At 47.6% G+C, this 12,592-nt stretch overlaps 1 protein-coding gene across 1 annotated transcript in view; it reads left to right on the forward strand.

Annotated features, from left to right (window-relative positions):
* TRIP12 (thyroid hormone receptor interactor 12) overlaps positions 1 to 12,592 on the forward strand; it is a 221,968-nt gene that overhangs the window by 43,568 nt on the left and 165,808 nt on the right. Inside the window, 2 exon segments of the mRNA XM_075341548.1 lie at positions 1,087 to 1,162; positions 1,164 to 1,219. Of these exon segments, the coding sequence (XP_075197663.1) occupies positions 1,087 to 1,162; positions 1,164 to 1,219 (132 nt within the window).

Raw genomic sequence — 12,592 nt, forward strand, 5'->3', positions numbered from 1 at the left:
GTGTGGTGGTGGGAGGGGATCAGGGTTATTGGGGAGTTGGGGGGCACAATTTGGGCTCTGACAGTCCATTTAGGGGTCTTAGGTTCCCCTCAGCTTATGACATGTGGTGACATATTGGGCGGCGATCTCCACCATTGATTCCTCTTCCCCCAGTAGGAAGCGGAGTTTCATGTCCTCATCCATGGATGGAAAGCCCGGGCTATGGGTGGTAAATTTCTGGAAGTGGGAGCCCCTCACTCTCTCTCTCTCTCGCCCCCTCTCTCCTCTCTCGCCCCTCCTCTCGTCTTCTCTCTCTCTCTCTCCGCCCCTCTCTCTCTCTCTCGCCCCTCTCTCTCCTCTCTCTCTCTCTCTCTCTCTCTCTCTCCTCTCTCTCTCTCTCTCTCGCTCTCCTCTCTCTCTCTCTCTCTCCTCTCTCGCCTCTCCCTCTCTCTCTCTCTCTCTCGTCTCTCGCTCCCTCTCCTCTCTCTCTCTCTCTCTCTCTCTCTCTCTCGCTCCCTCTCTCTCTCTCTCTCTCTCTCTCTCGCTCCCTTCTCTCTCTCTCTCTCTCTCTCTCTCTCTCTCTCTCTCGCTCCCTCTCTCTCTCTCTCGCCCCCTCTCTCGCCCTGTAACCAAGATAAATATCGGGTATCCAAGGAAAGCGCTTCTCTTAGTTACCCAATGTTTATGTTGGTTACGTGTGCAGGGAGCCTGGCTCCTAGCACCCTGCGGATGCTCGTAACCATAAATATCGCGTATCCAAGCAAGTTACCCGATGTTTACCTTGGTTACGAGCCTCTGCAGCTGTCAGAAGCCGGCTCCCAGTCTCCCGTTCAGTTCCACTGACTTCTGATCACATGACTCCAATGCCCGCCCATAAACTTAGTGACAGGAGCCTGCAAAATAATACATGTGTTTTTTTGCTGTAAAAGCAGGATCCACTTTTACAGCAAAAAAAAAAACCGTTCATGACGCATGTTAAAAAAAACGTAGTGTGAAAGCCGCCTTAATCTTACGCCTTAGCTACTGTCAAGTGGTGTTTCTATGCTGAATGTAGCAGAAGATTCTGTGTCCTGTTTGCTCTGATGCCGTTCTCTCTTGGTTTTCCAGCAATAGGTCCCAGTTAGATCAGGCAGAACATAAGACCCCTAGCCTTCCTGAGAGCAGAAAGTCACTTTCTAAGACCCCCAAAAGTGCAGTCTAATACAGCTACTGGCCAGTCCAGGGGACACAGCTCTAAAAGGTAACTTTACTAACTACTTTATGAACTTGTATAGAATTGGTAGTCACTTGTCTTGCTAGTGATATTGGTGAAAGAATACACCAAGATGTAGTCAAGGATTCAGAACTGTCTTTGCTTGCCAAGACTTGAGTGAAAATATGGCTTCTGTCTTCTGTTACAGATGGCCATGTCTTGCTGCTTTTTCTTTCTTTTATTTTCTTGCCTAATACACTAAACATTTATTGTATCGTGTGTCAAAATGGCTGTCGTTTTTCTTCATCCGTGTTGTTAATGTTTCCGACATTTCACTTTTTGTAGCAGTCGATTTCCACAGGATTGACCGACTTTGTTGTGTATGTCGGTAATTCCAAGTCTCACCTGTATAGAAGTGTGGATTGAACATATTGGATTCCAACATGCCTGATCCTTTGGTCCTACAAAGGATAGGTCTATGCCCGAGGTTTCTGACAGCTGCTTATTCCTACTTGCACCATTGAGAGAGTCGGAAGAAATGGCTGTTGGCCTACATCTATCTTGTTTATGATCCGCGCAAAGGTGTTTTCACTACTTTTCAGCTTTGGTTAGGGCTGCTTGTAGTGATAAGTGAGCGTGTTCATTACTCAATCGAGCATAGTGTGTCCGACATGACTCGAGTACTGCCTATACTTGAAGTCAATGAGGAGACGCAAGCTTTTTCATACTCTGAAGCTTGCTTGGTGAACACGCTCGCTCATCACTACTCACCACTCCAATCCTATGTTGCAAACAGTGGTCTCTGCTGGGACTGAGAGTAACACTCAATCCTGTCCGTCTGTCACCTGACCCTGCAGACTTATCATTGGTCTGAGTGGTCAGCTGAGCAAATGGACATGGCGTCCACAATCCGGGGTATGCCCACTGGAGCCGACCACCGCTGCAGAGCAGGATGATTGTAGTAGTAAGTAATGCTGCTTTCTTTTATTTCTTTTTGTTACAGTCCCTTCCCTCTAGTAAAGTTATGTAATGTTATGGAAAACCCCCCATTAAATATAGTGTAAGATTTCCTTTTAAGACTCTGCTCCACTGGACTTTTGTGTTTTACAAGAACCATGACGCATGGAAGAAATCCCATTCCTCCTCCTCCTCAATCATTACTTATGGATGTATTTAGTTTCAATTTTGTTTTCTTCTACCAACAGGTGGAGGCCTGAGATGAGACATTGAGCTTTGCCAGTGTTATCTTATTATCTATCTTCTGTATCTAAAATTTTGCAAAAATTCCATAGATGTTCTGAGCGACAGACTGTACAATAGTAGATGATCAGTTACATGGGGCTTGCCTCTGGCCTGTTCATTCATTTAAGCATGCTGAAGGAAAGTGACTATGTTAATGAAACTTTATCTAATATATATTACCATATTTTTCAGATTATAAGACTCACTTTTCCTCCCAAAAATTTGTGAGAAAAATGAGTGGTGTATTTTATATGTGTAATATATAATGTTGCTTACCGGGGATGGTGGAGAGAGGTTGCAGGAACAAATGCCGCGGGCACTGTGCTGGAGCTATGGCTGAGGGGCGCTGTGCTGGGGCTCCGGGACCATTTTCTTTAAGTCCGCTGATGGGAGATCATTGGGCTGGAAGCTGGGCGTGCACAGATGAGATCTTGAACCGAGCGCTTCAATCTGCACACGCGCTGACTCCGGGCGCCATTATTTTAAGTTTGCGTTGTTGTTTTCAGCACAATCGCCCGCTGCAATTGCCATATTCCACCACCGCCCCCTGTGACCCCGCTCCATCCCACTACTGCTGCCCACTCCCTGTAAGGCTTTGTTCACACTACAAAAAGGATTGTTTGTCAAGAAATTTCTTGAGTCTGAAAGATTACCGCACTTGCGATCAAAAACCGCACCAATAGCACACCGAAAACCACATGCGGTTTTACTGCTGGTTTTTGTGCCATTTTTTTTTTTATACGTTTTTGTGCGTTTTTTCTTCAGGTTGGTCCCTGCGGTTTTTTTTACCATTATCTATGGCAAAAAACGCAGGTACCTGCAGAAAAGAAGTGACATGCTCATTCTTTTTCTCAAGAAATTCTGCAGAAAGAATGTTCTTGAGAAAAAAAACGCAGTGTGCGCACAGCTATTTTTCTTTTCCATAGGTTTTTCTGGGGAATGTCTGCAGAAAGGTTACAATCATTTTCTCAAGAAATGTCTGCAGCAAAAACACAAAAAAAACCTGTGGTTAAAAACGCAGTGTGCGAACAAGGCCAAAGACACCACCAGATTGTAAGACGGACCCCATCTTTTTTCCTCTTCAAATTTGGGGTGCGTCTTATAATCCGGTGGGTCTTATAAACTGAAAAATACGGTATTATATTTTATCTCGCACGCTCTTTCACTGGTGCGGTGTATGTGTAATGACCGCACACCAGCTGCATTTCACCCTGTGTCGTGCATGAGGCGTGAGAGGAGAGGGATTAGATCTCACACTCAAAGCACATCATAAGAAAGATTGAAAAAAAAAAATGTTCGGAAACAAAACAATAGTTAAGATTAATTTCTGTGCAAGAATTGTTTTCTTTTTGTGGAGCTTTTGCATTGTGTGTTTAATTCAACACATTTGGGCTGGTTTAAACATGGCAATTGGTTAAAAAACAATCAAAATGAAACCTATTGGCCTTGTGCTGCTGCTCCGTACTTGAGCAACTTCAAAACAGAAAAACAAAAAAGTGAGCCAGAGTATGAGATGGTATACATGGAGCTTGTGAGACCATGTTCACACTGGCCATAAGACAAAGAGAAACCAAGGGAAAATTGTGAAAACATACCCTGCTGTAACTAAATAAAAGCATAGTGCATATTAACATAGGGTACTTAGTAAACTCTGTTTTTGATCAAAAAAAGCATAAAACTATCCCACCAATGCCAAGGTGTACCCAGTTGGGATAGTACCTACACTCTCTAATATTAAAACCTTTCTATGGGTCTAAAATAGGCCTCAATGTGACTAAGGGCTGAGAGTGACCGGGTCCCAACAGGACACAGTCAGGGGATGCACAGAATGATCAAAAACAGTGTTTACTAAAGCGGGCTTTACACGCTACGAGATAGCTACAGCGATCTCGTTGGGGTCACGGATTTTGTGACGCACATCCGGTCGCTTTAGCGATGCCGTTGCGTGTGACCCCTATGAGCGATTTTGCATCGTCACAAAAACGTGCAAAATCGCTCATCGGTGACAGGGTCCATTCTCAAATATCGTTACTGCAGCAGTAACAAAGTTGTTCATCGTTCCTGCGGCAGCACACATCGCTCCGTGTGACACCGCAGGAACGAGGGACCTCTCCTTACCTGCCTACCGGCCACAATGCGGAAGGAAGGAGGTGGGCGGGATGTTCGTCCCACTCATCTCCGCCCCTCCGCTTCTATTGGGCGTCGGTTCAGTGACGCTGCTGTGACGCTGCTGTGACGTCGCTGTGACGATGAACGAACCGCCCCCTTAGAAAGGAGGTGGTTCGCCGGTCACAGCGACGTCGCAGGGAAGGTAAGTCCGTGTGACGGGTCCAGGCGATGTTGTGCAATACGGGCAGAGATTTGCCCGTGTCGCACAACCGATGGGGGCGGGTACACAGGCTGGCGATATCGGTACCGATATCGCAGTGTGCAAAGTGGCCTTTAGTACCCCATGTTTATATGCACTATGCTTTTATTTAGTTACAGCAGGGTATGTTTCTTTGTCGCTCTATTGGGAGACCCAGACAATTGGGTGTATAGGCTATGCCTCCGGAGGCCGCACAAAGTATTACACTTAAAAGTGTTAAGCCCCTCCCCTTCTGCCTATACACCCCCCCGTGCTCCCACGGGCTCCTCAGTTTTTTGCTTTGTGCGAAGGAGGTCAGACATGCACGCACAGCTCCACAGATTGGTCAGCAGTAGCTGCTGACCATGTCGGATGGAAGAAAAGTGGGCCCATATAGAGCCCCCAGCATGCTCCCTTCTCACCCCACTCTTGTCGGCGGTGTTGTAAGGTTGAGGTATCCATTGCGGGTACGGAGGCTGGAGCCCACATGCTGTTTTCCTTCCCCATCCCCCTCAGGGCTCTGGTGGAAGTGGGATCCTATCGGTCTCCAGGCACTGAGACCGGGCTTCATCCACAACTCCTGGGAGCCTGATGGATAGGAGCCGGGTATCGTTCAGGGACATGGCCCTGCTACTTGGAGGTACTCTGTGTCCCCGTGGGGACCGAGCACAGCAACACTCCAGCATTGCTGGGTGTGCTAGTGCACCGGGGACCGCGGCGCTGACCGGGTTAATGTGCCATTACACACTCAGCATCGCTGAGTGTGTTTATGTAGGGAGACTACCGCGCTGACCGCCGCCGCCATGTTTAACACTGAGGCGCGGCTGGGACTTGTAGTGCGCCGGGGACTTCCACGCGGCCGCGCTTTTACGGCGGCCGCGTTTATTACTCGAGTCCCCGGCTTTTTGCGGCCTAGTCTTTCTTCCTCCCGCCCACAGCCCTGACAAGCAGGGGAAGGGCGGGACGCTGCACAGGACGAGCAGCACTGAGGGCTGGAGCATGCTTTGCATACTCCACTCCCCTCACTGTGCACAGTGCAGGCACCAGCTCCCGCACTTTCTGGGTCACGCCCACGGCTCCCTCCTCTCCTCAGGACATTCCTGTCAGCTCCTTGAACGCTGCAGAGGGGGACAAATTCTGACAGACCCAGGCAGGGACCCTGGTGGCCTCACAACCGCTTTAAGCGGGGGGCATGCAGCATCTGTGGTGCTAGCCACATTTCTGCAGGAGTGTAATTTTAAATTATATGTTTATAAGATATACTTTACACTTTATGGTGCACAGTTGATTCTGGATATATATATTGTGTTGCTCAGGGAAGACAACAGCATGGCGCCCATAAAAGGCAGGAGTGCCAAACACAGGCTTACTATGCTGCCTGCGCCGCATGTACGACCCCGCTACCGGCAGGATCCACTGAGCAATCCAGACCAGTATCTCAGCACAGGGGCACTGTTGAATCAGTTGGACCAGCAAGGTCCCCCCGGGGTGTCTCATAGATCCCAGAGTGAGGTCTCTGATACAGACCCCAGCCCCTGACCGACTAAGCGAGCTCGCTGGGAAATCCCCTCGACATCTTCATATTGGTCAGGGTCTCAGCGGGGGAACCTCTGGTTGATGAAGCGGAGACAGTTCAATCTTGATACGCCTGACGGGGACGCCATATTGAACGATCTTATTGCGTCCATCAATCAAATGCTGGATATTTCTCCCTCAGTTCCTCCAGTGGAGGAGTCAGCTTCTCAGCAGGAGAAATTCCGTTTCAGGTTTCCCAAGCGTACACTGAGCATGTTTCTGGACCACTCTGATTTCAGAGAGGCAGTCCAGAATCACCGTGCCTGTCCTGATAAGCGTTTTTTTTTTTTTTCTAAGCGCCTTAAGGATACACGTTATCCTGTTCCCCTGACGTGGTCAAAGGTTGGACTCAGTGTCCCAAGGTGGATCCTAGCCTGGCGGCTAGATCCATACTTGCAGTGGAAGATGGGGCTTCACTCAAAGATGCCACTCACAGGCAGATGGAGCTCTGGTTGAAATCCAGCTATGAAGCTATCGGCGCTTCTTTTGCCCCAGCATTTGCAGCCGTATGGGTGCTACAAGCTATCAGCAGGTCAAGCGCAAATTGACGCAGCCACACAGACGTCGGCATTTGCGTCTTACGCTATTAATGCTGTCCTGGTCTCTGCGAGCCGTACGGCGGTTGCATCCGCCAATTCGGTGGTACTCCACAGGGCCTTGTGGCTACGGAAATGGAAGGCAGATTCTGCTTCCAAAAAAGCGCTTAACCAGTTTGCCAATTTCTGGCGACCGATTGTTTGGCGAACGTTTGGATGAAATCGTCAAACAATCCAAGGGAAAGGATACATCCTTACCCCAGCCCAAACCGAACATACCCCAACAGAGGAAGGGGCAGTCGAGGTTTCAGTCCTTTTGGGGCGCGGGCAGGTCCCAATTCTCCTCGTCCAAAAGGCCTCAGAAAGATCAAGGGCACTCCGATTCATGGCGGTCTAAGTCACGTCCTGAAAGACCACCGGAGGTGCCGCTACCAAAGCGGCTTCTTCATGGATTTCGGTCTCCTCAATCCGCATCCTCGGTCGGTGGCAGGCTCTCCCGCTTTTGCGACACCTGGCTGCCAAGGGTAAAAGACCGTTGGGCGAGAGACATTCTGTCTCACGGTTACAAGTTAAAGTTCGCCTCTCGTCCCCCGACTCGATTCTTCAGGTCATCCCCGCCTCCCGAGCGAGCCAAGGCTCTTCTGCAGGCGCTGGGCACTCTGAGGGCAGAAGGAGTGGTGGTCCCTGTTCCTCTTCAGCAACAGGGTCAAGGTTTTCTTTGTCGCTCTATTGGGAGACCCAGACAATTGGGTGTATAGCTACTGCCTCCGGAGGCCACACAAAGTATTACACTTAAAAGTGTAAGGCCCCTCCCCTACTGCCTATACACCCCCCGTGGGATCACGGGCTCCTCAATTGTTTTCATGCTTTGTGCGAAGGAGGCTAACATCCACGCATAGCTCCACTGTTTAGTCAGCAGCAGCTGCTGACTTTGTCGGATGGAAGAAAAGAGGGCCCATACTAGGGCCCCCAGCATGCTCCCTTCTCACCCCACTTTTGTTGGAGGTGTTTAAGGTTGAGGTACCCATTGCGGGTACGGAGGCTGGAGCCGACATGCTGCTTTCCTTCCCCATCCCCTTAGGGCTCTGGGTGAAGTGGGATCCTATCGGTCTCCAAGCACAGGAGACCGTGCTCCGTCCACAGCCCCTGGGAATCTGCTGGACGTGGAGATGAGTATCGTCAGGGACAGGGCCCTGCTACATTAAGGTACTCTGGGTCCCCGTACAGATCGCGCACACACACCAGCATTGCTGGGTGTGTTAGTGCGCCGGGGACAGCAGCGCGGCGCGCTGGTGCTTTACTCACTGCAGCTTTGCTGAGTGAGTTTCTGTATTAGGAACTGCCGCGCCGGCCGCTGCTGGCGGTTTTTTACACTGCGGTGCGGCTGGGACTTGTGGTGCGCCGGGGACTTCCGCGCTGGCCGTGCTTATACGACGGCCGCGCTTATAAATCGAGTCCCCGGCTTTTGCGGCCTAGTTCCGTTTCGTTCCCGCCCCCAGGCCTGCCAGTCAGGGGAAGGGCGGGACGCTGGTCAGAACGTCAGCGCCGAGGGCTGGAGTCTGCTTAGCATACTCCAACCCCCCTCACTAGGCACAGTGGGACGCTAGTTTCCCGCACTTTGTCTGGGGCACGCCCACGGCCCGCCCCTCTTCACAGGACGCCGGCAGCCATTCCTGTTTGCAGTCTGAGTGGAGAAGGGACACGAGCTCTGGGAGACCCAGGCACGGGATTCTGGCGGTGTCACACCCGCTTTTCAGCGGGCGGTAAGCAGCCCTCGAGGGCTCACCCCACTAGTGCCGCAGTGTTCATTTGTACTTTATGCTTGTATGCTATACATTGCATTGTACGGTCGCTATTCTTGGCTATATACCCTCCTAGATTGCTAGACAACAGCATGTCGTCCGCAAAAAGCAAAGGGGCCAAGACACAGGCTTTCTATGCTACTTGTACCGCATGTAAGGCTGTTCTACCGGCAGGTGCCACTGACCCCCATTGTGTGCAATGTTCGGCCCCTGTAGCACTTGCTCAGCTGGGGCCTCTGCTAGAGGTGGCCCAAGGAGAACCATCTGTGAACACTGTCCAGGTGGCAGGGACGGAGTTTACAGTTTTTGCTGATAAACTGTCGGTGACTGTCTAAAATCCTTGAGACTTTGCAGTCCAAACCGGTAACTCAGACCATGGGCACTGTTGATTCAATGCTCCCTGGTTCCCCTCTTTTGGAACACATCCGTGCTCCGGGGGGGTCCCATGCATCCCGGGGTGATGGCTCTGACACGGACGACAGTCCCAGACAGCCTAAGCGAGCTCGCTATGAGCGACCCTCGACTTCATCACACTGGTCAGGGTCCCAGCAGGAAGGCTCTCTGTTTGATCAGACAGAGGTTGCTGATCAGGATTCTGATCCTGAGACCGCTCTCAATCTGGATACACCTGATGGGGACGCAATGGTGAATGATCTCATAGCGTCCATCAATAAAATGTTGGATATTTCTCCCACAGCTCCTCCAGTGGAGGAGTCAGCTTCACAGCAGGAGAAATTCCATTTCAGGTATCCTAAGCGTAAATTGAGTACTTTTCTGGACCACTCTGACTTTAGAGAGTCAGTCCAGAAACACCACGCTTATCCAGATAAACGTTTCTCCAAACGTCTTAAGGATACACGTTATCCCTTTCCCCCTGACGTGGTCAAAGGCTGGACCCAGTGTCCAAAGGTGGATCCCCCAATCTCCAGGCTTGCGGCTAGATCAGGGGTGGGCAATTAATTTTCCCATGGGGCCGCATGAGAAATTGGGATTGGTTTAGAGGGCCGGACTAATATAATTACCTCAGTTCTACCCAATATACTACATCACTACACCCCCTCCATATACTACACCTGTAATAAACTACACCACTACACCCCTATATACTACACCTGTATTATACTACACTCCCTCCATATACCTGTAATATACTACACCCCCATATACACCTGTATTATACTACACTCCCTCCATATACCTGTAATATACTACACCCCCATATACACCTGTATTATACTACACCACTATATAATACATCTCCGATATACTACATCATTACACCCCTATATACTACACCTGTAATATAGTACACCTCCATATAGCACACCTGTAATATACTACATCACTACACCCCTATATACACCTGTAATATACTACATCACTACACCCCTATATACACCTGTAATATACTACATCACTACACTCCTATATACACCTGTAATATAGTACACCTCCATATAGCACACCTGTAATATACTACATCACTACACCCCTATATACACCTGTAATATACTACATCACTACACCCCTATATACACCTGTAATATAGTACACCTCCATATAGCACACCTGTAATATACTACATCACTACACCCCTATATACACCTGTAATATACTACATCACTACACCCCTATATACACCTGTAATATACTACATCACTACACTCCATATACTACACCTGTAATATAGTACACCTCCATATAGCACACCTGTAATATACTACATCACTACACCCCTATATACACCTGTAATATACTACATCACTACACCCCTATATACACCTGTAATATACTACATCACTACACCCCTATATACACCTGTAATATACTACATCACTACACCCCATATACTACACCTGTAATATAGTACACCTCCATATAGCACACCTGTAATATACTACATCACTACACCCCTATATACACCTGTAATATACTACATCACTACACCCCTATATACACCTGTAATATACTACATCACTACACCCCATATACTACACCTGTAATATACTATACCTCCATATAGCACACCTGTAATATACTACATCACTACACCCCTATATACACCTGTAATATACTACATCACTACACCCCTATATACACCTGTAATATACTACATCACTACACCCCATATACTACACCTGTAATATACTATACCTCCATATAGCACACCTGTAATATACTACATCACTACACCCCTATATACACACCTGTAATATACTACATCACTACACCCCATATACTACACCTGTAATATACTACATCACTACACCCCTATATACACCTGTAATATACTACACCTCCATATAGTACACCTGTAATATACTACATCACTACACCCCTATATACACCTGTAATATACTACATCACTACACCCCTATATACACCTGTAATATACTACATCACTACACTCCATATACTACACCTGTAATATAGTACACCTCCATATAGCACACCTGTAATATACTACATCACTACACCCCTATATACACCTGTAATATACTACATCACTACACCCCTATATACACCTGTAATATACTACATCACTACACCCCATATACTACACCTGTAATATACTATACCTCCATATAGCACACCTGTAATATACTACATCACTACACCCCTATATACACCTGTAATATACTACATCACTACACCCCTATATACACCTGTAATATACTACATCACTACACCCCATATACTACACCTGTAATATACTATACCTCCATATAGCACACCTGTAATATACTACATCACTACACCCCTATATACACCTGTAATATACTACATCACTACACCCCTATATACACCTGTAATATACTACATCACTACACCCCATATACTACACCTGTAATATACTATACCTCCATATAGCACACCTGTAATATACTACATCACTACACCCCTATATACACACCTGTAATATACTACATCACTACACCCCTATATACACCTGTAATATACTACACCTCCATATAGTACACCTGTAATATACTACAGCACTACACCCCATATACTACACCTGTAATATACTACATCACTACACCCCTATATACACCTGTAATATACTACACCTCCATATAGTACACCTGTAATATACTACATCACTACACCCCATATACTACACCTGTAACATACTATACCTCCATATAGCACACCTGTAATATACTACATCACTACACCCCTATATACTACATCACTACACCACTATATAGCACACCTGTAATATACTACACCTCCATATAGCACACCTGTAATATACTACATCACTACACCCCTATATAGCACACCTGTAATATACTACACCTCCATATAGCACACCTGTAATATACACCTCCATATAGTACACCTGTAATATACTACACCTCCATATAGTACACCTGTAATATACTACACCTCCATATAGCACACCTGTAATATACTACACCTCCATATAGCACACCTGTAATATACTACACCTCCATATAGCATACCTGTAATATACTACACCTCCATATAGCATACCTGTAATATACTACACCTCCATATAGCATACCTGTAATATACTACACCTCCATATAGTACACCTGTAATATACTATACCTCCATATAGCATACCTGTAATATACTACACCTCCATATAGCACACCTGTAATATACTACATCACTATACCCCCATATACTACCCCACTAGCCTGCACCCCCATATCACACACACTACACCCCCATATGTCACACACCATGCCCACATATCTCACCCTGCCTGTACCCCAACTTACCCCTCTCAAACACTCTGCACCCCTTCACATCCTTCTGTCAGTCTGCAGCCCTCATATGCACTCACCCTGCAACTCCATCTTTCCACATATGCACTCACCCTGCAGCCCCCCTCCCCCTCATGTCCCCTCTTTTCTCATTACCAGTCATCATGTGTCCACATCTC

This window comes from Anomaloglossus baeobatrachus, chromosome 3, assembly GCF_048569485.1.
Source record: "Anomaloglossus baeobatrachus isolate aAnoBae1 chromosome 3, aAnoBae1.hap1, whole genome shotgun sequence".
NCBI classification, from domain to species: domain Eukaryota; kingdom Metazoa; phylum Chordata; class Amphibia; order Anura; family Aromobatidae; genus Anomaloglossus; species Anomaloglossus baeobatrachus.